At 41.4% G+C, this 25651-nt stretch overlaps 1 protein-coding gene across 1 annotated transcript; it reads right to left on the reverse strand.

Annotated features, from left to right (window-relative positions):
* Window positions 1-11480: 11480 nt before the first annotated feature.
* LOC104603379 (uncharacterized) lies at window positions 11481-16459 on the reverse strand. The gene is made up of 5 exons (XM_010267399.3): window positions 15976-16459; window positions 13773-13844; window positions 13541-13603; window positions 13377-13445; window positions 11481-12255 (listed from the first exon to the last, which is right to left on the reverse strand). The coding sequence occupies exons 1-5, from the start codon at window positions 16312-16314 to the stop codon at window positions 11968-11970; spliced, it is 831 nt and encodes a 276-aa protein (XP_010265701.1). The 5' UTR covers window positions 16315-16459; the 3' UTR covers window positions 11481-11967.
* Window positions 16460-25651: the final 9192 nt, after the last annotated feature.

Here is a 25651-nt window from a genome sequence, read left to right on the forward strand (position 1 = left end):
AGCAGGGCCCACACGACAGCTCATAGGGGTGGGCCCACCCTTATCTGGACACGTCAAGCCAGCTCGCCGCCAGCCTACCTTATCCTTATCTTATCCCTTATCCCTTATCTTTATCTAATCTTATCTTTATCTTTATCTTTATCTTAAGTAAGAGTGAGTTACCATTAGGAGTAGGTAATTAGGAGTTTGAGTTCAAATTGGAGTTTGAGTTTAATTAGGAATTCCCTTCTGTAATCTCCTATTTAAGGAGCTACGAATTGAAATAAAGGTATTCAATTTTCCAGCCAAGAAAATAGTGAGGAGAGTTCGGGTGGTCTCTTGGACAAATCACCCAAGGGAGAGTTCGGGTGGTCTCTTGGACAAATCACCCATTCAGTTTCCGCAATAGGGTCTGCACGCAAGGGAAGGCGCAAGGGGAAGCAGGGCTTTCGCACCATGGACCGGCCCGTGATGGGATCCTACGCGCGGGACCATAACAAATTTCGGAGGGAATCGCCAACACCAATAGACGCCATCCGGACTGGGCAAAGGCATGCAGCGAACAACAGATCGCTGCACCTACAGCCGCAGTTATTTCCAAGGATTAGCGCACGGAGGATGAAACTGTAAAGTCTCCTCCTACAGCCCAGCACCGGTGTCGGGCGTGTGCGCGGTGCGTGCTGTCGTGCAGTGCGTGCGGTGCGCGCTGCTGCCTGGCGGTGCGTGCTGCGCGCCATGGTGCCGCTGCCGTGCGGTGCCGGGTGGGTGCGCGGTGCGTGCGGTGCGCACTGCTGCCTGGCGGTGCGCGTTGCGCACTACCGGTGTGTGCTGCTGTGCGGCACTACCAGGTGGTGCCTGTTGTTGTGCGGCCTGCCGTGCATGCTGCTGCCTATGACTACTCCGCAGTGCGCTGCCGGATGGTGTACCCATAATAGGGTCAGACCCAATTATCCTGAAAATTGATCAATTCAATTCCGGGTCCAAAAATTACAGACCCTATCGGATCTGGGCCCTCAAAATTTCATGTCAGATTCTAGCAGATTCCGGCTCAGACCAGATTCTTTAACAGCCCTAATGGAGATGTCTCACATACAAATTGTTGCACATAATAATGATAATATTGATGTCACACAGAAGTTGAGATAGCTGTCACCACGTCATTGAGTTAGTAGGAACAGCAAAATGTGATTATTTGGAGATCCGGACTGGATTGCAGATCTTGAAAAAGATAGCTGTGAATCGTTTTCCATTATTAGTGAAGGTGGTTGTTAGATTGGTTTGGTGTTTGATGTATTTGTTTAGTTCGTCTGTTTTCTTAGTAACTTTATTTGTTTATCCTCTTATTGTTTCTTCCTGAGTCAACAATTATATAAAACCTACTTTTTTTTGGTAAACTATAAAAGAAAATTACCATATACTCAGCGGCATATGCTTATTTTTTAGGGCATTCTCGATTCTGAGTAGACTGTCGGACCAAGCTGTACATTCAACTTTACATTATCTTGGGCTCGGGCTTCAATCTGGACCCATTAAAATTTTGATAAAATCCCGAGCCGGCCGTCGAAAGCTTCGTCAAGTTAATACTTTCTGTATCCTAATGCCTAATAATTTTCTATGACGGTAATGAGACAGGCAAAGTCCATATCTCCTGTTGAATCAAAATTACTCATTCCAACAAGTTGCTAATGGAGCTGCCACTATTGGGATTTTTTTGTTGCTGTGTCTCATTAACCCATCTCTTTCTCTCTGAGGCATGTATTCCATTACATGGATAAAAGCCCGAAAATATTTTTTTATATTAAAAGCTATTAAGGCTGTGTTTGGAAATGATGTAAATAAGTGTAAATACAAATATATAAAGTGTAAAATGGTTCATATAAGTTATAAAGTTGGATTTATTTTGTACTTACAAATTTACCTTCTTTTCAAACAGATTTTTAATTGTAATGAATGCAAACACAAATTTCAATAAAACATGTCTTTTTTTTTAATCAAAAATCCACTTAAATGCAAATTTATTTCTTTTTTATTGATGTACTTTTATATCTTATTAACAATGTAAAATTGCATTCAAAAATGTGTTTTCTGTCATTTATCAATGCATAAATGTACTGTTGCCAAACATGTGCAAAACTGAACAAGAGTGCAAATTTACCCTAAACCGGGATTTACACTCCATTTACATTGTTTCCAAACGCATCTTAAGGTATCTCTACAATTTATATTCTTTTTGTACTATAATTTTTTCATATAGTTTTTAATTTCTTGTTATTCCTTCATATTCATTTTTCAATTTTTGTTATTTAACTTATTTTTCAAATTCTTAAACCAAATCACTGTTAATCTAGTTGAACTGTTAACCAAATCAAATTCACTTGGAGGATTTGGTCCGCCTTCGTGCCATCTCTTTCGATTTATTGGGCCGGCCTACTTGTGAAAATGTTTGCCAAGATGGGCTTTTACAATGAACTTTTCGCTAGGTGGGCTCCTATTTTAGGGCCCAACTAACAGTTGTCCATTGTTGGATCCTCCTCTTTCTATATTACAAAAAGTACAACGCCTTATTGTGGGCCCTTTACCTGGTTTTTTTGTGAGATCAAACTGTCTATAATCTGTCTCCTAAAAAAAGGTCTATCTCTGTTATACATGCCAGTAATTTTTTGCCGGTCAGTGGCTTTGATAAAACGGCGCGGGAATCATGGCTGTGGCCTGTGGGCGCAAAACGGGCCCCCATGTTCCCTTCATTGTCTTCTTTTTATTGGGCAAATTTCAGCCGAAAAGGAGATAGCCCTTCATTTAGAATAAATTTTTACTTAAGAGAAAACATTGAATGGCTGACATTCGTGGGGAATAGATGTGGGAAGAAGGGAGTGAACATGAAAATCCAGAGGAAGCTCTATATGATGTATGCTTTGAAATTTGAATTGGCCACATTATCCCTACAAGTGACAAACAGGCAAGGTTGTAAATCTTATTGAGTTGATTAGGTTATACTTTTGTTGGACGGAATTAGAATCCTATTCTCATTCTTAGTAGAACGATATTTCTCCATTTGAGGAAAGGACTATTCATTTTTCTTCCCTTGAGAATGAGATCTCATTCCAATTGATTTCAGTTCAAAAATTCTCATCTAAACCAAAGAATTTATGGGAATAAATTATTCTGATTCTAAAATGTTTCGATTCTGATTCCAACTACAAACCAAATGGACTCTTATAAACATAATTTTTAAGAAGTTTTCCATACAGAGGAACATTGGTATTGATTTCATAAATGGTGGGTGTTCATCCCTAGGTATCCATATACCTGTTTATGGATATGGGCTGTTGAAAGCTGAAACAAGGAAAACGAGGTGGGTTAGCTCTGGTTCTAAACCAGAGTGAGCTGTGGCATTGAAGTCAGCAATTCAAATTTGATCTGGATGTTTGCCCAAAGCAAGATTTTCTATGTTGGCCATTGTTGGTAATACCAACAAGGCATGAACCCAACTGTGTGATTTCCTATAAGCCATTTGAATCTTTTCTTTCTGTCTGACACTCAAGTGCACTGAACTTGACACCTGTCCCATGTTTTGAGCATTGGGACCCACCAGTAGATGGATACTACCTGCTAGATCAGTGAACCACCAAAGATTCTAATTGTCTGATTTCGCTATAAATTTAATTGAATTCCGTAGAAAGTTTTTCTTCCACCTATAGTAATTTAATTTTGGTTATTCTGGGAACTCTTCTAATTGCTCTCACTATTGACATGTTTTATCTTCGGAGTCTTTCGTCAGTGAATCAGCGGAGAGGTGGCTCTGTTGGTATGTTAATTGTTTCTCTTTAACATTAATATAAAATTAATTCTTACAAAACCCTAACCAACAATTTAGAGAAGGGAATCATTCATCAGTAGTTCTTTTTAAGGTTCTAAATATCGACATGGGCCGATATGCCTGGTATATCAGCCTGTGTCGGTTCATTTTTTTAAGTTTTATTTATTTTTTTTTAAATCGATTTAGAGGAGTCAATTTAAGGCTTGGTTATCTTCTTAATTGGTGGCTTACCCGATATAACCCTTAAAGGGACATATCAATAAGCCATCATCACAATACGTATCAACCAATACAAACCGATAAGTATCGATACTTTGAACCTTGAGTCTTCTTGGTTTTTGAAACATCGGCTAATAGCTTATTATGGGTGGGGAGAGCCCAAACCCCAGAATCCAGACACATTCAAAGTTCTATGGGCTGTGGGTTGTGTGACCCCAGTCTCTCAGACTTCTCTTTTGTCAAATTAAAGTAAACATGAAACCTTTCTTGCTTAGATGATAAAGAATAATAAGTCAATATCATCACCAATTTACCATCATCTATTTCACTATTTTATTCTATTTACTAATATCATATCCACGCTTTAGTATGTGTATGAAATGACAATTCAAGAATCATGACCAGGACTGGAGTTTGGCAAAAACTTTCATGCCGGTTGTCAACAAAATACAAACCTATCAGCCCACCTTCTTGATCCGAACTCAGATAAGCGGCCTAAGACAAACTCATACCGGTGGAGTTCAGCTTTAGGAGATTTAAAAACCTTTGGCCCAAGCATGGAGACCCATAGAGGGTTCCTGGGCAATGGGCACTAAAAATCATGCGAGCGGATTAGGCCACTTGGCTAACATTTTATTTCTGTATATGCAAATTGCAACTTTTACCAGCGTGGTCGCAAGTGGCTAATCGATGGAGGGTGGAATGGATTTATTTTGATCTGCTCTTTACAGAATTCTCTTCACACCAACCATACAACCACATCCCATCATGTATTAGGAACATCTCCATCAATAATAACAGGAGATGTTTCTAATATACAGCTGGAATATGCTGTGAGGTAGGTTGGTGTGAGGAATAAATCCCAACTCCTTGAAAACATAAAACATGAGCTATTAATATATAGTGCTACCCATAAATTGGGTCTGGTCCAAATTATGGTATATCTGGTCCCGACCCAGTAAGTAAATTTTCAGAACCAGTTTCAAACCAGCCCAACAGTGTCGCTAACTATCAGCAGAGATGTGGATTTGATTCCTGCTACGACCAATTTTGTGGAGAGGGGTTATTAGTTATTAGGGTTCGTTCGTTTATCGGTAAATTATTTATCCGAGTAAATACAATTATTTGGATAAGTTTTTCTTGGGAAACACTTACCCGAGTAAGTACATTTACCCATGTTCTTTTATTTCTCAGGTAAATAAGGTAAAACCATTTTAGTCATAAAAATTCATTATTAAATGGGGAGTTTTTGTTCCTTTTAAGTGTTAGCAACTTTCTCCCTAAGTGGGAAAGTTATTTACCCACCTAGGACCGGATAAGTGATACCCAAGAAAATAAACTTTCCCTGATCCCCACATTAATCTGAGAAAAGAACATTGTATTATTGGTCAAAGGAAACCAAAATCCCATTGACCAACTTTCCTCCTCTCAAAATTCAAAAAAAGAACCCCCCCCCCAAAATATAAAAAAAAAAAAGAAAAAAGACCCAACTATAAATTTGACAACAAATCTACTTATTTGTTAAATTGACACATTTAAACATAACATCATTCTATGATTGATTTACAAATCTTTCTTAGGAAAAATGGGAATTTTTTATAAAAAAAAAGAGAAAAATACGTATTAATCTTTGAACATTTTTATAATATTCCAACATACATATATATAGTCGGTTCAGGTCTTTATAAATTCGAAACAACCAAATCCATCCTGATGCAGTTATAATCAGGATACCTAATGTAGATCCGGAATCTATAATTGGGTTGGTTTTTCGGGTTGTTTAGACATGCCTGGCCTATTGACAGTAGCTCAATGAATGAAGCCTATGGCAACATGATCGTGATTAAACAACTGCCATGTACACAAAATCAATATATTTTTGCTGATGTGATAATTTTTGTTTCGAAAAATAAAATCATCCGTAAGGTTGCAAATGGGTTCAATCAAATTGGATATAGGTAGATTCAAATATGATATATTTATACTCGACTCAAATCAGAGCATATCTGTTAGATATCTAATGAATTCAAATCGAAGTTGGATTATAGTCAAATGTTAAATAATATAATTAAATTAGACTAAAACAACATATTAATATATTATATATTCTTAATTAAATAAACTAAAAACGAATATAATGTTAAATTTTGTTAACAGAATGAATTGAAAATTACTTGTATGAAACTTGAGCATATGACAATTTATTGGAAATACAACATTTAGCTCTATATATAATATGAATTTTAAGTATATGAGCATATATATTTAAATTGAATCAAATTTAAACTTGAACATTCAGATAACATTTGCAGCCCTAATTATCTATAATCACATTTGCTGCCCATGGTTGCAGAGCACTCCCTTATGAGTTATGACCCTCCAATGAAACACGGACAGACCAGCGATAGAAATAAATTCAAAAAATAATGTTAAATTACTTTTTAATTTCTAAAAGGAATTAATTTCCATCATTGGCATACCTGTGTTTCATTGGGGATTCAAAGGAAAGTTGTGACCCGGGTAGCTCAAATCATATAATACGATCATACACCGTGAACTGGGCAACCTATCATGAGTGGTGAATATGTCAGTTTTGTGCAGCCCGCTGTACATGATTTTGTCTCGGCCCATCCAGTCCTAGATCATACACGTTGGCAAACACCGCCTAATTGACAGGTTACTTCAGCATGGGCCAGGCCACTGATATGTGATGAAGGGAAATTTGGCCCGACCTCGCGATCGCCCGACACGTGGCAAAGGCAAGCAGCTCGGGACAGTAGAGCGCCCAAAGTGAACATCGGAAGCAAGTTCAAACTCACTACCGAGCCCGAACTCCAGACCGCTGTACTTAGTCTGAGCTCCTTGTTAGGAGCGAGCTCCCTGTCAAAGGTCCGAGCTCCCTAAAAACCCGAGCTCCCTAAAAACCCGAGCTCCCTAAGTCCGAGCTCCCTACTAGGAGCCCGAGCTCCCTGTTAAGGGTCCGAGCTCCCTAAGTAAGAACCCAAGCTCCCTAAAATCCGAGCTCCCTACTAGGAGCCCGAGCTCCCTGTTAAGAGCGAGCTCCCTGTTAAGGGTCCGAGCTCCCCAAGTAAGAACCCGAGCTCCCTAAAATCCAAGCTCCCTATTAAGAACAAGCTCCCTACTGGGAGCCCGAGCTCCCTATTAAGAGCGAGCTCCCTACTAAGAACCCGAGCTCCCTGCAAGGAGCACGAACTATACTGGGCCCCAAGCCTCACAAAGCTGACCCGAGCAGACCCGTGGCAGCTCGGAACACTCCAAACCGAACTCAAGGCACCTCGCTCGCCACTCCAACACTTCACTTCCAAAGCACCAGGCCAGCCAAACGTACCCGACACCAAGGACGTCCGTATCCAAGGGCGACGTACCTGACTGATTTGGGATCTGACGCCTGACAGCCGCATTTCAAACGGCTTCCTGCCACCGCCACCTGCAACCGTCGTCACTAGCCGCAGAGACAGCTCCGACAAAAGGAACAGTGGCGGTTCTGTCCGGCCAGAGGAAATGACACCCGAACTGGCAGGAGTTCAGAAGTAATCATGCCCGACCTGACGGAGGCCTGGAAGTGAGTGCGCGAAGTGGTTATAAAAGGCTTCTACCCCCTAGGAACGAGGTATGCTAACTTTCGCGCTATCTGGTTATTCTTGCCTTTGAAGGATTCTAACTTGAGCTTCGGAGCCCTTACGCCGGGTTCTCCCCGGAGCTTCTCTTCTCCTTCCGTTTCAGGTCCCTGTTACTTAGTTTAGAGGCAAGATCATCGACAACTAAGACCGGCCAGATTGTGCATCATCAATATGAATTCGTAATAGTGAATGCCGCTGAACGACCACGTTTAGGTCCACAACGAAGAGGTGGTGGAGAATGGAGATATAATGTACAAGGAATTCCAAATCTGCGATGACCTTGTCGTAGGACGTCTAGTGTGGTGGTAAGAGCAAGGTGGATGAGCGTGTGTTTTGAGTTGTTGACAAGTGAATAATGGATAATGACTAGATTGAAACCACCAGAGATTTTGTTTAGTGGCGCCCACTGCCGACACCCTGCAGAAAACAAAGGAAACGTTTCTCGCAACAATAGAGTGAAAATACATACAAAATATATTGTATTTGTATTCCTTCCGAACTGAGATTTAGGGGGCCTTAGTTTTATGGATTTTGAGAGGGGGGAAATTGGTTAATGGGATTGTGGAGACTAGGGAAATTTATGTTCTTTCTTCAGATTTATGTGGAGACTAGAGAAAGTTTATCTACCTGACTGTCACTTACCCCGATCTACCAAGTGGGTAAATAACTTTCTTACTTGGAAAAGTTGACAACACTTGGATGGGTAAAAAATGCCCCCTTTAATAATAAATTTTTATGGCTAAAATGGTCATTGGCTTATTTAACAGAAAAATAAAAGAACATGCATAAATACATTTTTCCGGATAAATAACTTACCGAAAAACAAATGGAGCCTGAAGGCCAGTAATTGTGCTAGAATTTTCCTGCTAGCACAAACTAAGGACTGATGTGTTGGGCATAACTTTTAGCCCAATATCCATTTTAAGGATGGGCCTCTCGTCCTTTATCTTCGTATCAGCCCAACTTGATGAATTGCAGAATCTCCGTCTTATGAGAGATTACACAGAAAGAAGTTCAAGACCATATTTGGGAGTGCTTAAGTTAAAATAAATACTTATTGTTTAAGTGCTTAAAAACAAGTGCTTATTCAATTAATAACTTATTTGCATTTGGCACCCAACTTTTTCAAAGCTTATTTTATATTAAACATTTGGTAGTATTTTTCTCTAATAAGTACTTAAATAAGCATTTGTGACTATTTTGTCCTTCATCTTCTTTCAAATTTTCAAAATATACCATTTGAAAACACTTTAAGAAACTACTTTCATTAAAATATTTTACAAAAGCACTTTCAGAAAAGTACTTTTGTAAAAGTGCTTCTGTAAAAATGCTTTCATAAAAGTACTTTCCTAAAAGTATTTTTTATAAAAATACTTATATAAAAATATTTTCATAAAAATACTTTCATAAAATTGCTTTCAAAAAAATATTTTTATAAAATTCAATTAAGGATAATTTTACAAGCGGTATTTTAAAAACTAGAGATAATTTTGAAAGAAAAAAAAAATTGAATAAATACTTATTGTATAAACACTAAAAAAAAAATTAAACAAATTTATTTCTCAAATACCAATAAGTGCTTAATGACCCAAATAAATACTTATTTTTAAGCACTCTCAAACATTGGCCCAAGTCTGTGTGAATGAATAAGGATGCAATAGAAGTAATTGACTGTGCGACCCATGTAAAGGCTATGTGGTCCAGATTTCAAGCACCGGGATCTGGGATCTGCTGTGTGAATCTGGCTGTGTGACTAATCACACTTGAACACGGCAGCTTTTCATACACATAGGACCAACATGTGGTGTGACCCTCTGTGTACGGAACACAGCTGTGCATGTTGCCATGTTCACTTATGATCGGTCAGGATCACGTTGTCAAGTTGGTACACACTTGTGTTTGCATCAAAAATTCCCATTTCATTTCCTCTCTTCTCTAAGAGTTCTGTGTGAATAAAGAAGGTTCCCAACTTCCTGTTCGGGCCACAAGGCGGGACTGGGACCCCAGCACCTCACAGTCTAACAGATCACCGAGCAACCAGCTCTGATTTGTTTGCTGCTCGCCGGCTCATACCGATTCAACATACAGGGCTGACCCGTCTTCAAAAGTTCAACCCATCAGATCTCTCACGTGAATTTGGAAAAAAAAAAAAGATGCAGTCGTGCAGATTGATTGGTTATGAATTTATTAGGCATCATACCCACGCACCACAACCCAGCACAATTGCATCCACCATCAGGGCCATGCTCCCTTCACGTGAAAAATCTTCCCCTTTATCAGTTGAAATCAACCTACCAAAGTGAAGAATAAATGGAGAGAGAAAAGAACCTCGAAATTGTTAAAATAAATAAACAAACAAATAAAACTACACTATTGAATCCTCTTGTAATGGTCCAAGACTGGAGTCAAAGTAAAAAATAAATAAAACTATGAGAGAAGAAGAGAAGAAAGGGGGAAAATAAGTTAATTAATTTTGCATTCAATCGTGTGATTGGATTTTTTTCCACCACAAATTCTGGTCTAATAAATCAACGATCCGGATGGTGGAAGAGTCAAAAACCTTGCAATGTCAATTGTCAGGTGATGGCCTGATGGAGTAGGGATTGGGTTTTGGACTGAGTTTGGGAGATTAGGGGACATCTGTCAAGTTTATACAATGGAATTGTAATGGGGTTCACTAAAACTGAAGGTCTGTATTCTGTAAAACAGAGAGAGAGAGAGAGAATCGATGCTTTCAATCGCTCGATATGAGATTTTTCAGTATCGGTCGTATCAATGCTTTGAACATTCTCCACGATTATCCAGAATCCAGACCATAGTTTGAGAAAGCTAGGACCGAAAGAATTGGGTCCACTAAACCAAATGTCAACCGCACTATCTCCATCTACAGTCGTCCTTATCTCCTCTAATCCACTCACTAATCCAGACTACCACAAAAATGAAAAACCCACCTCTGGTGTGTTGTCTGCTCACCCCCAAGGCCCCAACCATGAAAGCATAAAGCCAACCCCTACTACAAGCTTCCATCTTTTCCTCCGCCCAAACAGAACCGAAAAACCACATACAATGTTGGAGCTAGAACAGACCAATCGATAAGCTCCACGCGGGGTGCAGTGCAGGCAGTCGGCAGCCCTAAATTGTCTTCTTGTTTGACTTGGAATTCCTTCTTATCCACCGTACTAAACAAATGCAGTGAACTGTGAACTAAGTTGTCTTCTTGCGCAATTGCGCTCAAGGTGGTATTTTCACCATTTTGGCCTTCCCAAGTCTGTACATCCAAATTAACGATCCCAGTCATCTGAAAGCGAGACAAATGGCTTATGAGTTATGGCTGCATCCTCCAACCCCCAACAGTCTCACGCTCATATGAACGCAAACAAAAAAGGGGAAGCTCCCACCCACCTTCCCTCCCTTCCAAGACACACCATCGGAAGGTGAATATACTAAATGCATAAACGAATTAGCATCCTGCAGCGTGCTACTGGGCCCAGGGCCCATACATAGACCAATGAATCATTGAAGGTCACGCTTCAACCATTATGAAATTGCAGCTTGTACTGGCGGTGTCCGTCTTGGTCACTGCATTTACATCCTCTATTTGCTGCTGGCCTCAATGGATCAAATCAAGTTAGGTTGCTTCTTACAAGGCCTAGTTCATCTGAGCCAACAGTTTAAGAATTACCTCCACCACGCTCAAATTTCAAAGTTGTGATAACTGATGAGAGAATCGATGGCCGAGTCTGAAAACAGTTGCAGAAGAACTTGAATGCTTCAACAAACCCGCATAATTGTACTACACACAATGATAAATTCGGCAGAGAATCTGGAGAAAAAAACTAATCCAGCAGCTAGTGGGGAACAGAAACTCTGTCCGGTTTAGATACAAAATGTTTCAAGAGAGGTGCCCATTATCTGAGCCCTCCATGATTCATTTAATTACACTTTTATATGTAACTGTTTCGAGGAAAAATATTAGAAAAAAACAAGTAATGAGGGTCGGCCCCAAAGAATTCTGGACAAATGCAGAAACCTACAAAAAAGAATCTATCAACATCTAATGGTTAGGATCCCTACAACGCTCTGCCCTCAGTACCTTCTTCGCGACTCACCGCCAACAATCAGCAACTGTAGTCGGCGGTATTATTTCTAATTTTTCCTCCAATGGAAGATATGGATTCTTCCTATGTACAGTTAGGACAACTCGCCCAACTTGCAGGGTCATCAGTGCCATGGCGTATCCCCTTTTGATTGAGCTTCTGATTCAGTGACTGTTGCTTGGAGAAAAGAGAAGATGATTGTGGGTTATCTTTCCTAGCTCATTCCATATAAATCCTCGGGGCCGGAATCATCTTCCAGAGGCAGATTTAGATCAGGCAGTACAAAGAGACTCTCCCTGCTACAAACATCTTTATTTCGTACTTCGTGCGATTCGGAAGGAGGAGATGAACATACTGCAGCATCAAGCTCATTGGGTGGGGCAGTTGTTGGCTCGCCTGTAGGAGTGTCCACAACTGATACTGATTCAATATGTTGGGGTCCATCACAGAGTGGTTCCTTTGGCGTGACTGCTTTGTTAGCCGATTGGTTTTGCAAATCGAGCTGCAGAGTATCAAAGTAGAGTAAAATTAAGTGCTCTGTCACACCTTTTCAAATTTCGCCAGCAAAACAACAAATCAACGTAAAGTAGGAAACTCCTTTTACGTAAGTTTCTTTCACTCAGATTGTGAAATAAGCTACATTCTCTTTGTTTAGTCGTGTCTCTCTGAGTCGGCAATCAAGGGGTAAATCTAAGGGAGATGTTTCACACCAAAAATCAAACAAATAGTTGATTGTACCATCTCATCATGACTCTCATCCAAAATTTGTAGCATCTTCTTTACATATTCAAGGCTGGGTAATCACCCGGTTAAGTTTTTAGCACAAACATTTTCACATGCGATCACATGAAGTCAAATCACAAGCACTGCGACAGCCTGTAACTTATCTCAGAATATATTCCAAATGGAATAAAAGAGAGAAACAACTAATTGAACTCTAGTCACTAAAGTTTACCTTTAATTCTCAGATAAATATTCCAGCAGCAATACTAGCAAGCAACACTTGATGCCTTGCTCCTTAGTTCTATGAACTACATACATGGTGTCTCAACAAAATTGTCAAAACAAGAAAGCTGAATTGATCCCACCATACTTTTAGGCTATGTTTGGTTTGAAGGAAAAGGTAGGGAAAGGAAGGGAAAGACAGGGAAACCAATACAAGGTTTGTAAAGGTTTCCCTACCCTTCCCTTCCTTTCCCTACATTTTCCTTCAAACCAAACATGGCCTTAGGGCATAGAACTGGAGGCAAAGCGTCCATGTAATAGTGCCACCAAATAATTTGACAGAGTATCTTCGTTTTAAAAATTTGCATGTTAAGTTATTAAGCCATATATGATCATCTTAGATTGCAAAGAGTTTTTCGGAGACTTTCTCTATGAAACAATATTTTTAATATTATCTTAACGACAAAACTAAACGAATTTTCAACAACAGTGACAGATGCACGGTCAAGTTATTTGACTCGTGAAAAGAAATGTTTCAACACAGTTGTGTTGGCTGGAGATTGGAATTCATATCGCATCAGGGTAAAGTAAAGATGGAATCCTGAGAACTTTGTGAAAGAAACAGGTCTAAATTCGAAAAGGTAAACAAAACAAACAACAAAAGAAAGAGGTAGTCACCTTCCTTCTCTTCAAGTTCTCATTTCGTGTTCTCTGTTCCTCCAAAGTGATCCGTAGTGCTGCCAATTCCTGTTTATCAAATGGGTGGCATGAATCAGCATCCCCAAATGGCAAATTTACAAAAAGGAATGTTCTATTAGGAGGGGAAGAGAGCAGAGTCAGACCCTTTTCAAATGCGTCCTTTCTTTCAACAGTAAACTCTCCTCTTCTTTGAGTTCCGCAAATGTCTGAAAAATGATCAATAAATACTCTTCAGTTCAACCTACTGAAACCTGTTCAAACTTGCACAGGACTGTAGAGGGGACTACAAAAAATTAATGTGATTGGATGGTCAAAAGAACTCAAAACCATCCAAATCCGTTACATTCTATTAGTAACAAATTTCAATAATAATACCTTCTTCCTTCTTGATCTCCTAGTGGTGGTGATGGTGGTGGTGGCGGTAGTGTTTTCGTTTGTGGGGGTGACCTGAAACGGAAGAAATAAATGAGTAACGAACAAATCAAAGAACTTAAAACTAGTCCAAACAGAACTCAAAATGAAAAGCAACAGGGTTGTCACAGTAAATCCGTAATACACTGCAACAAGAAACCGAAAGAATTAAATGGGAGCAGCCTCTTGTCTGGTCGGTTGTCTGTGGCAGCCGCACATAAGCCCGGATATCACAGAATAACTGCCCAACTGACCAACAGTTTACGTGAGTGGGGTCCACTGAGGGCTCCGCGGCCCCACGCAAATAGACGCACACAGTCGTTTAGATCTAAATCAAACACACGTGGAAACAGACAAACGACGCGATCCGACGGCTAGAATCGATCGAGTAGATTAATTTCCCTAGGTCGCCCCGAACTGACCGGTCGGATACGTCATCCGAATCTACGGTCAAAACAGATTTCCATGCATGAAAGAGTCCTCCGCTGCTTTCTTTTTCTTTTTCTTCCTTATTTTTCTCTCCCCTCTGGTTGGTATACACTGTAGACTGTAGACTAGACGACCTAGACGTATCTGAAGGGGTGCAACGAAAGAAACAACCATGAGACAACCACAAGTCTAACAGACTCAACCAGTGGGCGCGTGGGACCCACCGCAAACGAACATCTCTCCCATTCTCCCTGTGCCATACAATAAAAAAAATCAGATAAATACGGGGTAGGACCCATCAGATAATGAATCCCACAACCACAGGCCACCATGGATGTCCGCCACCTGTCATCCCATCCGATCTCCCGAACCAGGCGTCACCTTGAGATCCACTCCCTCCACATCCAACGGAGGGCAAAAGGTAGGATACTAGGTGTCCAACTTTGTAAACAAATCTCTCCGTCGAGGTAATAATTTTTCTAATAAAAACGGGGGAAAATAAGTAAATAACAGAAGGTGACAATAAAAGAGGCATTAACGAGGGACCGACAGATCGATATGGGAGGCCATCGATCTGAGCCGTGCAAAACACCAAACATCGCCGTTTACACGTAGTACTTGTTCTCTCACAACAACACTAACAACACTACTACACCAAACCGAACATAGACCTAACGCCATCTCTCTCGCTAACTCACAAGAGCTGGGTGGGGACCACTTAACCACACGACATCACGCCACCGAGAAAATAGTTTGCGATAAAAAATAATCGGCAACCCTCTGACGGAAAGGTCCCTATTTATGACTTCCCAAGGAAAAGAGGGTTTTGACTCTGGAGAAGGGCGTATTCGTCATTTTAAAAAGGTGAAACTTGATACAGAACCCTCAACCCTAGACAAAAAGAAGAGGAGAATGACCGCGCGACGATGACCCTAGACAGTGGACACTTTCCGGGTTCTCGGTAATGACCAAAGACGCATTCTACCGGGTTTGTCCCTGGGCGACGATGAAGTATTAAAGAAATTCTGGGGGACATGGTAGTCAATTTGCACTCAGCCACTGTCTAATGCCCAGAAAACCAAAAAACATGGATGACAGGTGACCAAAAACAGGAGAGAAAAAAACGTGAAGGAGACCTTTAAAATCCTTTGCTCTGACCCGAAGACCTTCCAATGGTAATTCAATCGTTCACGGGGGCAATCTAGTCTGCTTAAATTCCAAAAATAAGATTTGGAAGCAAATAATCGAAGATGCCACGACCGGAGGTTACGGATGATCCGTCCGGTGAAATGACGAGACTACCCCGGAGATCGATGTATCAGCATTGCTTCGCCTGTTCGTCCTACTCGTTCTTCACACAGAAGCAGAAGCTATTTCCTCTGCTGATTCAAAGGAAGGAATCCAAAACAACGAACAACGAACAGGCTGCGTGCTCTGAGAATCTGAAATCAGCCCAAGCGCCCAACGATTTGATGTAAATGCGTCCATTCACGGGGATTGTAGTCTTGATAAAATTAAAAAAACGAAAACGGAAAAAACAATCCAACGACATCGGCGACTCGACGAATAGAGGACAACCACGTACCAACTACCAACCAGTAAAGCATCAGGGGTATTTCGGTCAATGAAACCCCCAAGAAACTAAGACTCAGAAAGATCCGGCAACCGAAAAAGTGACACCGACCGACCGACCGACGGAAGAGGAGGAACGAGAGAGGCGAAAAAGAATGAAACTAACCTTAGATCTCCCGCCGCTTGGCCTCTTGGCTGGTTTGCTCGACTCTTCGCACCCATCGTCGGCTGCACCACCACTAAAAGACTTGCCACCGCTCCACGACAGTGGCGTGGTGGGACTCGCCCGTGTCGACGACTCACCTTCCTTCTTCGCCTGCACAATATTGCATCTCACTACCTGCTTGGACCGCGGCTGTCTTACGCCCCAGCCGAGCGGAGGCACCGCCGCCAGCCTCTTCACCGTCGGGGACGCGTGCTCTTCCGCCTTGTTGAGACGCATCAACAACTCGGCCACCAAATAATCGTCCGAGAAGGCCGCTTTAACCCACTCGTCTTCTATCATCTCGTTATCGGTAGAGCAGAGAGGAAAACAGACAGAAGGGGATGGTGTGGAAGAGAAAGAAGGGAAGGTCAGAGGTGGGGGAGAAGGAGACAGAGAAAAGTGAAAAAGCGAAGTGTGAAGAAAAAAATGGTTACGAAGAATACCTGTTGGTTTTAAATAATGAATTTATATATCCGGTTTTATGTGGCGTTGGAGTAGATGCTCACCCAACCCCCTGCCCTCAGCTCTCTTCTCTCTGGCCCTTCTCTCCATATATATATCCACGGGCCCACTTATGACACGTGTCCTTGACGGCTCGTCTCTTAAGTGCACCCCTATCTGAGGCTCCAGCTGATGACGCTTGGATTGGAATCGTTTCTCTGATCAGAGACTACATAAGAAAAGACAAGTTGTTCGAATCGAAGGATAAGAAGATTCTGATCCAAGCGTTTGGAGATCATGATCCAAGTTCATCCTAATCTATCGCTGACACTACAGGTCTTCGGGCTTCGGCTTCGCAAAGAGCGTGACCCAGTGCCACTTTTCTACTTTACTTCTCGCACGTGTTTACCGGAGATAGTAGATTTGATTCGCACGCGCGAGGTAATTCCAGTTCCACGCGGCACGATTAAAGCTAATGTGGGTGGCATGTTGGACTTGGACTTTCGGTGTTAACAGTTTTCTTAAATCTTAACTGCGGAACAGAGAAAAACGTGCTTAGGTAAGTACGACTTCCGTCAACCATTCAATTGGAATCCAAGAAAATCGATGCTGTACCATGGGCAGGTAAAGATCTTGTGATTTCTCTTGATTCTCATCCAACGGATAGACATTAAGCAATTTGTTGCAAGCAATCACCAACGAACCGCGACCCGCGAGACTCCACTCTCCACTCTCCACTCTGAATCCTCAATCCTCTACGGTTCCCGGACGAAAATCCTAGACAGTAAAGACGAAGACCCCAAGACCGTACGATTCATGAGACAATCTGTCAATCTTGACACTACCGCGTCAGCATGGCATATGGGGCCCATGTTGTACGGATATAATGTGTCTTGAGGAGTAACCCGTAGAGGATGTAAACTCTACTAGAAGGATGAGAGAAACATAAACTCTAGGAAATCTGGATTTGAACTTTGAAGGTGTGAAAGCCCAGCACAAGAATCATGTATTCGACATTTATGAGGTAGGGTTCGGGTTTGGTAATAACCATTTCCTGCCCCAAACCGCTCTAGTTGTGAATCAGGGTAGGATAAAAATATTCAAATTGATAATGTATATGTTTGGTTTCGTTTAGTGCTACATAGGTGTTCCATTAGCAAATGCTTTATTAATTATATTTGTGTATTAGAGTTTGCAAAGGCAAACTTCAGTTTATATTGTCTTTCTTCATGAAGTTTCATTTTAGACTTTCTTAAAATGGATAGACATTTATTGACATTTTGTTGATGTAGTTCCTAATGATGCATATATATCATAAACGCCTTTATTAAATGTGTTTTTTGATTTTACAGTCACACAAGTACAAACGTTTATTAAAACCAAAAACTCTCAATATATAAGAATGCCCGTGCATTATAACTACGGAATTATTGATCTAAACAATAATTTTTGGCCTTTTTAATTTTTTAAATTAGAACAAGCCATTCATTCGAACTGGATGATCAACTGTTCGACCCAAGAACCAATCCCAAAATAATTCCATGTCCAGCATGTCCAGCCCAATTATAAAAACCTTTGATTATAATTTTAACACGTGGCAAATGGACATCTCAGAAAACCAACCTAGCCCTAACCCGATTACACTCATGCCCAACCCCGCAACCCGGCTTGTCCTACTAACCAACTATTCGCCCATGTTACAATAATTCTCACCTGCATTGGTTATAAAAAAATCGCATAAATTCTCTTCAGTTTTAAGAAGCATTTTTTTTCTGCAATCTAATAAATACAGGTGTATAAGTAAGTTTTGGTCCAAAGTACTCCACATATCATATTCCAACCCACCATTAAAAGAATTCGGACTAGTTGAATGCTATGGCTGTTCAGCAGTAATAAATTCATGCGTCCCTCTATAAAAAGTATGAATTCATGTATTTAAATACTGGCGTTCAGCCAAATCTTATCATTGATTTCACAGTCTGTTGAACAGTCATCGTGCTTAGCCAAACCTTATTCTCATTAACATGGATATTTGAGCCATTCAATCCATTGTCTCAAGACGAAAGCAATCTGATCGAACCCAAAACTGGATTTTTCGAACCCTTCTGTTGGTGATGGTTCAAACTTCAAACCATTGTATTTAAATTTGATATCTCAGGACAATGAGCAATTATATCAATCTTATTAATGACCTATTATCCTGATCAATCAATTAAATAAGAATAGCAAAAAATTATAAATTAATAACAATATAAACTAAGAATGATTCTGATATTATATCTTATGAATACAGTGACTTAAAAATCATTTATACGGCACATGAATCCATGATCCTTTATTAAAAAAGCTGGGATCTCATTGGATCGAACTGGGGTAGATCTATATTCAAATTGATTAGTGATTACAAAATGGGTTGAATTTTGATATGCTGAACCGGATGGACAGATAGATATGAACTAAAGCTCTGTGCAAGACGATTGGGAATTTGGGGTCTGAGAAGGGATTCAGTTTGAAAGGGCAGCAGATATATGCTTCTGATGCTTACATTTGGACCTCGGGAAAAAAATGTCCCATCCAAACAGAAAGCTGAAAAGAGAATGCGTGAGTCAGTTGGCTCAAGGTCATCTAATGATGCTGCTTCTGTGCAAAACTCTCTGAAGTGATGGGTCCTTATCCTTTATGAGTCCGGTGTTAGGGGCCCCAGGCCAAACCCAGTCCTGTTCAGGCTATCCATCTAATCATGCTGGTTCTGTAGGGGGGGCCAAGTCAAATTGGCTAGAATTCATCTAATCGTGCTGATTTTAGATATATCAAATGTTTTAATCTGGACCCTGATACGGTCTTGTATCGGCTCCGGCACTCTTCCCAGCGAGTGCTTATTCCTACGTGAAGGTAGAGGAAAGAAGAACGGAGGAGAAACAGAATGAGAGAAGGCAACTAGGAAGATTAGGCAAAAAGTTTGGATATTATTTCTCTGATCATTTCATAATATAGCAAAGGACAATATATAGAGTCATGCAAAATAATTAACCAAAACAATTTAACAAATAAGAAGCAAATCTCCTTGATTATAGGCAATCATCGTGACACAATTCTCTCCATCTGTTCTCCTTGATTATAGGCCCATCATCTCCACAAATCTGTCTTGACGGTTTTCCTTTATTTGTAGATGTAATTATCATCCATCCAATGTGCCGCTTTACTTACTCGGGTGGAACGTCTAACTTTGTGCTCATCTTGATTGATATTTTCCGGAACTGTTGGTGTATCATTCTCCTCCCCTTGTAGCACCACCTTGTCCTCAAGGTGTAGATTCGGATATAGCTGCTTAATTTCCTCAAGTGCTTCCTATGTAGCATCGTCGGGTGACCCATCACTCCACTGTACAAGTACTTGAGTTTCAACCTTCCCATGTTTGAGAACCTGTTGCGTTGCACAAATTGCCACTGGTACCGAGACTGATCTATTGTCCACTGCGTCTTGAGGCAATGCAAGTGGAGCACCGATTTCTTCACCCCGTAAGGGCTTTAACACCGAGATATGAAAGACGGGATGGATTTTAGAATCAGCAGGTAAATCCAAGCGATATGCCACCGTGCCAATGCGCTCAAGGACTATAAATGGCCCATAATATTTTTTGGCCAGCTTGTTAGATGACCTGTGCGCCACGGAGGATTGTCTGTAAGGCTGTAACTTGACCCATACCTTGGTCCCTGGTTCTAGACTTAGTTCCCTCCATTTCTTGTTAGCTTTTTGCTCCATGCGGTGATGCGCCTCGCGGAGATGAATTTTCAACTGTTTAAGTAGGGAATCGCGTTCCTCCAACATCTCATCCAAAGCGTGGACCTTGGTGGTATTTTGGACATATGGTGGAATTATTGGCGGCAGACGTCCGTACAAGGCTTGGAACGGAGTCATTTTGATACTACTATGGTAACTGGTATTATAGTTTAATTCTGCCCACCCCAAATAACCATACCAGCTCTTTGGTTTGTCTTGGGCGAAAGCGCGTAAGTACTGCTCCAAGCCGTGGCTTACCACCTCAGATTGGCATCGGTTTGAGGGTGATATGCGCTGCTATGCTTTAACGTCGTCTCACTTAGCTCAAAAAGTTTGCTCCAGAATTTGCTCATAAAAATGGGATCTCGATCTGACACGATTGTGCTAGGAAAACCATGGAGCTTGACCACCATGGTGGTAAACAGGTCCGCAACCTTGATTGCCGAAAAATTTGCGGGTAATGCTCCAAAATGGGCGTACTTTGTCAGCCTGTCGACCACACCAATAATAATTGTATAACCATGGGATACAGGTACAGCCACCACAAAATCCATCGTCAAGTCATCCCAAACTTGTGACGGAATAGGGAGCAGTTGAAGCAACCCTGCTGGCACCTGTGTTGAATGTTTAATCTGTTGACAGATCAAGCACTCCGCCACAAATGTCTCCACATCCTTGCGCATTTTGGGCCAAAAGAAGTTGGTTGACAGTCGCACCAGAGTACGTTCCACGCCTACATGGCCCGCCATCGGGGTCGAATTCCCGTAGTAGTCTGTTCTTAAGCGCGGAGTCGAGGCTAATATAAAACCGCCCTTTGTAAATCAAGAGCCCATCATGTCTGGTATAGTAAGGGGGCAACGAACCAGTGTCAAGTTTTTGATGAAGCTGTATCAAGTCGGTTAGTGTACCATTCTCAATGCGCAGCTGATCCAAAAATGCCGGGGTCGAGAAACTCGTGATCATCATGGTTGTAGCAGGTTCAGACTCCGGTGGTTCGTCTTCATGCATGCGGGACAAAGCGTCAGCCACCTGGTTAGCGCGCCCGGGCTTGTATTCAATCTGAAAATTATAGCCCAATAGCTTTTCGGACATAAATCTGTTGCTCTGGAGTTTGCACCACCTGCTGAAGAAGTTCTTAATACTGCAGTGATCTGTACGGAGAATGAAGAAACGACCCAACAGATATTGTCGCCATTTGTGAACCGCCTCAACAATGGCGTAGAGTTCCTTATGGTAAGTTGAGACGGCGCGCATTCGTATCCCCAACTTCTTGCTAAAGAAGGCGATTGGTTGGTTTTCTTGCATCAACACCGCACCCACCCCCACATTGGATGCATCTGTTTCGATGATAAACGTGAGATCAAAGTTGGGTAGCCTTAGCACGGGAGCCTGCGACATTGCCTCTTTTAACGCTTCGAATGCAACGTCTATGTCTTCTGTCTATTTAAACTGGTCCTTCTTTAGCAATTCGGTCAGTGGTGTCGCGGTGTGGGCGTACCCCTTAATAAATCGGCGGTAGTAACCCGTAAGCCCCAAAAACCCACGAAGTTGCTTGAGAGTTGTAATTGGTGGCCAATTGAGCACAGTATCAACCTTCCTAGGATCAGCATGCACCCCGCGTTCATCCACTATGTGACCCAAGTAATCAATGGAATGTTGACAAAAATGGCATTTGGAGAGCTTTACATAAAATTGATTAATTTCCAAGCATTGAAGAACTTGTTGCAAATGCTGGGCATGTTCCTCCTCATTGGCGTTGTATATCAGAATGTCGTCGAAGAAGACGACCACGAATTTACATAAATGGGAAGCTAGCGTCCTGTTCATGGTGGCCTAAAATGTGGACGGCGCGTTCGACAACCCAAATGGCATAACTAAGAACTCATAATGCCCCTCGTGAGTCCTAAATGTAGTTTTATAGATATCATTCTCATGCACACGTATTTGATGATAACCGGCACGGAGGTCCAATTTGGTAAACACCGTGGCGCCGCCCAATTCATCAAACAACTCATCAATGGTGGGGATAGGGAATTTATCATTGACGGTTATTGCATTTAGGGCTCTATAATCTACACAAAATCGGTACGTACCATCCTTTTTGCGAACCAAGAGAACCGGAGAAGAAAATGGGCTTTGGCTTGGGCGAATGATCCCTTGATCCAGCATTTCTTTAACTAGATTTTCCATTTTCGTCTTCTGGAAGTGAAGGTATCTGTACAGCCGGACATTCACTGGCTTCATCCCCAATAAGAGGTGAATTCGATGTGTTTGAAACCGGTGAGGCGGAAGGTCTGTAGGAGGGTGAAATAAATGCTCGTAGTGCCGCAACACCTGAGTAATTGCATCTGGTAATTCGTCTAGAAATTGGATGACGGTGGTGTCACCTTTTGGTGGTGCATCATGTTGTAAGTGGTACAATTCGTAAAGGTCCGTCACACCCTCGGCCGAGACAAGTGCCTGTAATTGATTGAAGGATATTCGTTTTGGGCTCAAAGCGCCGTCTCCCCCTAACACAACTTTTTCCTCGTTCCATTGAAGCTCCATTGATGGAATAACGAAATTTTGAGCAACCACGCCTAGGTTTTGCAACCACTAGACATCTAACACCACGTCTAGGCCTTGAATGGGAAGGACGAATAATTCCACCGGGATTTGGTGACCTTGCATAGATAATAAGACCTGTTGGCACTTACAATTACACACCATGAAATCTCCGTTGCCAATATAGATTTTGAAAGCCGAAATGGGTGTGGCCTGCAAGTGTAGCCTCTCTGCTAAGCTGGGTTGAATCAGATTGTGGGTACTCCCACTATCAATCAATACATTAACTCGTTGAGAATTAATTTCGCCCCATATTCGCAATGAGTGAGGGCTACCCGGTCCTGCCATGGAGTTGAGACTCGAAATATCGCCGGTGATGACGGAATCATCTGGTTCTGTACTACCATTGTCCTCCGCAGTTACGACGTCGGCGTCATCCTCCTCTATTACTAACAGCATGAAAGACTTGCTTTTGCATTTATGGTTGAGAGACCATTTTTGGTCGCAATTGTAGCATAATCCCCGTTGCTGTCGTTCTTGCATTTCACTCGGTGTCAACCGCTTAATGGGGATATTTGAATTGTTGAAGGCGGAAAAACCGATTGCAGGGCTGGTTTATTGCTAGACAATGTAGGTGGCGGACTTGATATAGGTACTGTGATTGAAGATGAATGTTGGGCTAAACTTACGTTCCTACTCTGCCACCTTGTTATCGAACTAGAGCTCGCGGGATTTCCATCGTACTTGGCTTCGAACATGCGAGCTAATGAAAAAGCTTCATTCAGGGATCTTGGCCGCGCAATTAACAACTCTCGTTGTAGCATTGGTTTTAGCCCGGATGTAAAAAAAGAGATTAGCAAGGACTCTGAAATACCGATGACTCTGTTCATCAGTCGTTCAAACTCTGCTTGGTATTCGCTCACCGACGCTCGTTGGATAAGGCGCCTTAGTAATCCTCAAATTGTGAAGGTCCGAATCGTAACTTGACTTGTTGGTGGAAATCGGCCCATCTGGTCAGTAAGTTGTTATTGGACATCCACCGGAACCATTCGGACGCCATCCCTCCATATTAAATGCCACGATCTGTAGCCTCTGTTCCTCTGCGGTCCCTACAAAATCGAAATATTGTTGGATACGAAAGATCCATGTAAATGGGTCGGTACCGTCGAAGCGGGGAACTTTAAGTCTCAACGAACGGGCTGCCTCGGAATCACCTGTTGTTGTCGTTCGATTTTGGAGCACTGGCAGTGCGGGGGTAGGTAGCAATCCTGAAGAGTTTCCTCCATTGGTATCAACTCCCTTGCCACGAGCCTGAGTTTGCAGTTGCCCAATTTGGTGTTGCATGGTTTCGAGTGATAATGTTTGAGAATCGTGTTTTGCTTGCAAGGATTGAATTTGAATATTCAATGTGTCAAATTGTTGTTTTATGGCAGCAAGAAGGTTTTCTTGCGTGGTGTTGAAAATTTCGGATTGGTTGGCCCTAATTTCGAACGATAACGGGTGAAGATTGGATCTCAATGAGAGCACCAGTTGATACGGTCTTGTATCGGTTTCGACACTCTTTCGAGCGAGTGCTTACTCCTACGGGAAGGTAGAGGAAAGAAGAACGGGGGAGAAACAGAATGAAAGAAGGCAACTAGGAAGATTAGTAGAAAGTTTGGATATTATTTCTCTGATCATCCCATAATACAGCAAAGGACAATATATAGTCTTGCAAAATAATTAACCAAAACAACTTAACAAATAAGAAGCAAATCTCCTTGATTATAGGCAATTATCGTGACACAATTCTCTCCATCTGTTCTCCTTGATTATAGGTTCATCATCTCCACAAATCTGCTTTGACAGGTTTTCTTTATTTGTAGATGTAATTCTTTCCTTACTCGGGTGGAACGTCTAACTTTGTGCTCATCTTGATTGATATTTTCCGGAATTGTTGGTGTATCAGACCCACTCAATGGTAGATCTGATCTCTGAAACACAGTACAGATGGCAAGTTATGAAGGGGTCCAGTCCATTTATGGGTCCTGTTATCCTGAGTCCTGACCGAGGGGCTTCCATCAAATAAATGGCTATTTGTGGTTCTGTTTTAGTTAAGCCATACGGTATCTACTATCTAGTACTGAAACACAGTACTAGATGAGCGTAAGTGAGGATTCCACTCCGGAAACAGAAAGAGCGAATTACATCACTGTTGTTGGCGTGGTGAGTGGTTCAATGCCGAAGCTCTGTGGAAGTTTACTCCTACTGAAAACGAAACTTTCCATAAAAGGTGAAGATACGGATCGATTCACTAAACACTCCTCAACATGATCCCTTTCTCACAGCAATCTCTCTTGGATTAGTCATTCAATTTCTGGTTGGTGCATTACTCATTCTTCCCAAAGATTTTTAGTTCTAGTTATAAGATAATATTATTTAATATATTAACAAAAAAAAAACGATTGTTTTCCAATAAAATTACTTTTCTCTTGATATTACAGAGTCTGCATTATAGACAAACAGAGCATGTGCACGTGCTCATTGGCTATACCGCAAATGTGTTTTCATGGATTTGATCCTGCGCCTCTTATTTCCGAGACTCACCATCTCAACTGAGCCATCATTCCTTGTACCATAGGGTCATTGACAAATACCTCCTGAATTTTCGTTTGCGATAAACTATTCCATTAGAGTTAGGTTCCGTTAACTTCAAAAAAAGATTCTCATTCAGCTGTTTAAAATCTTTTTAATCAACAAAATATATTTTTTAAATTTATTTAAATAATTTATTATTCAATTAGTTTTCTAAATATAACATTGAAGTCCGTGTAGATTTTTGGATGAATTCAATATTTAAATGAGATGGTAGAAGTTTCTTTTTGGTAGGTAT

The sequence above is a fragment of the Nelumbo nucifera genome, chromosome 2 (genome assembly GCF_055504915.1).
Source record: "Nelumbo nucifera cultivar China Antique chromosome 2, China Antique-T2T, whole genome shotgun sequence".
Classification (NCBI taxonomy): domain Eukaryota; kingdom Viridiplantae; phylum Streptophyta; class Magnoliopsida; order Proteales; family Nelumbonaceae; genus Nelumbo; species Nelumbo nucifera.

What these genes read in the sequence shown, in the direction of transcription:
- LOC104603379 (XM_010267399.3), bottom strand. Translation starts at nt 16,314, where the DNA reads ATGATAGAAGACGAGTGGGTTAAAGCGGCCTTCTCGGACGATTATTTG. An exon ending in CAAGCGGCGGGAGATCTAAG is followed by an intron (nt 13,845 to 15,975) that starts GTTAGTTTCATT and finishes CTTCCGTTTCAG; the next exon opens with GTCACCCCCACAAACGAAAA. An exon ending in AAAGGACGCATTTGAAAAGG is followed by an intron (nt 13,446 to 13,540) that starts GTCTGACTCTGC and finishes TTTGATAAACAG; the next exon opens with GAATTGGCAGCACTACGGAT.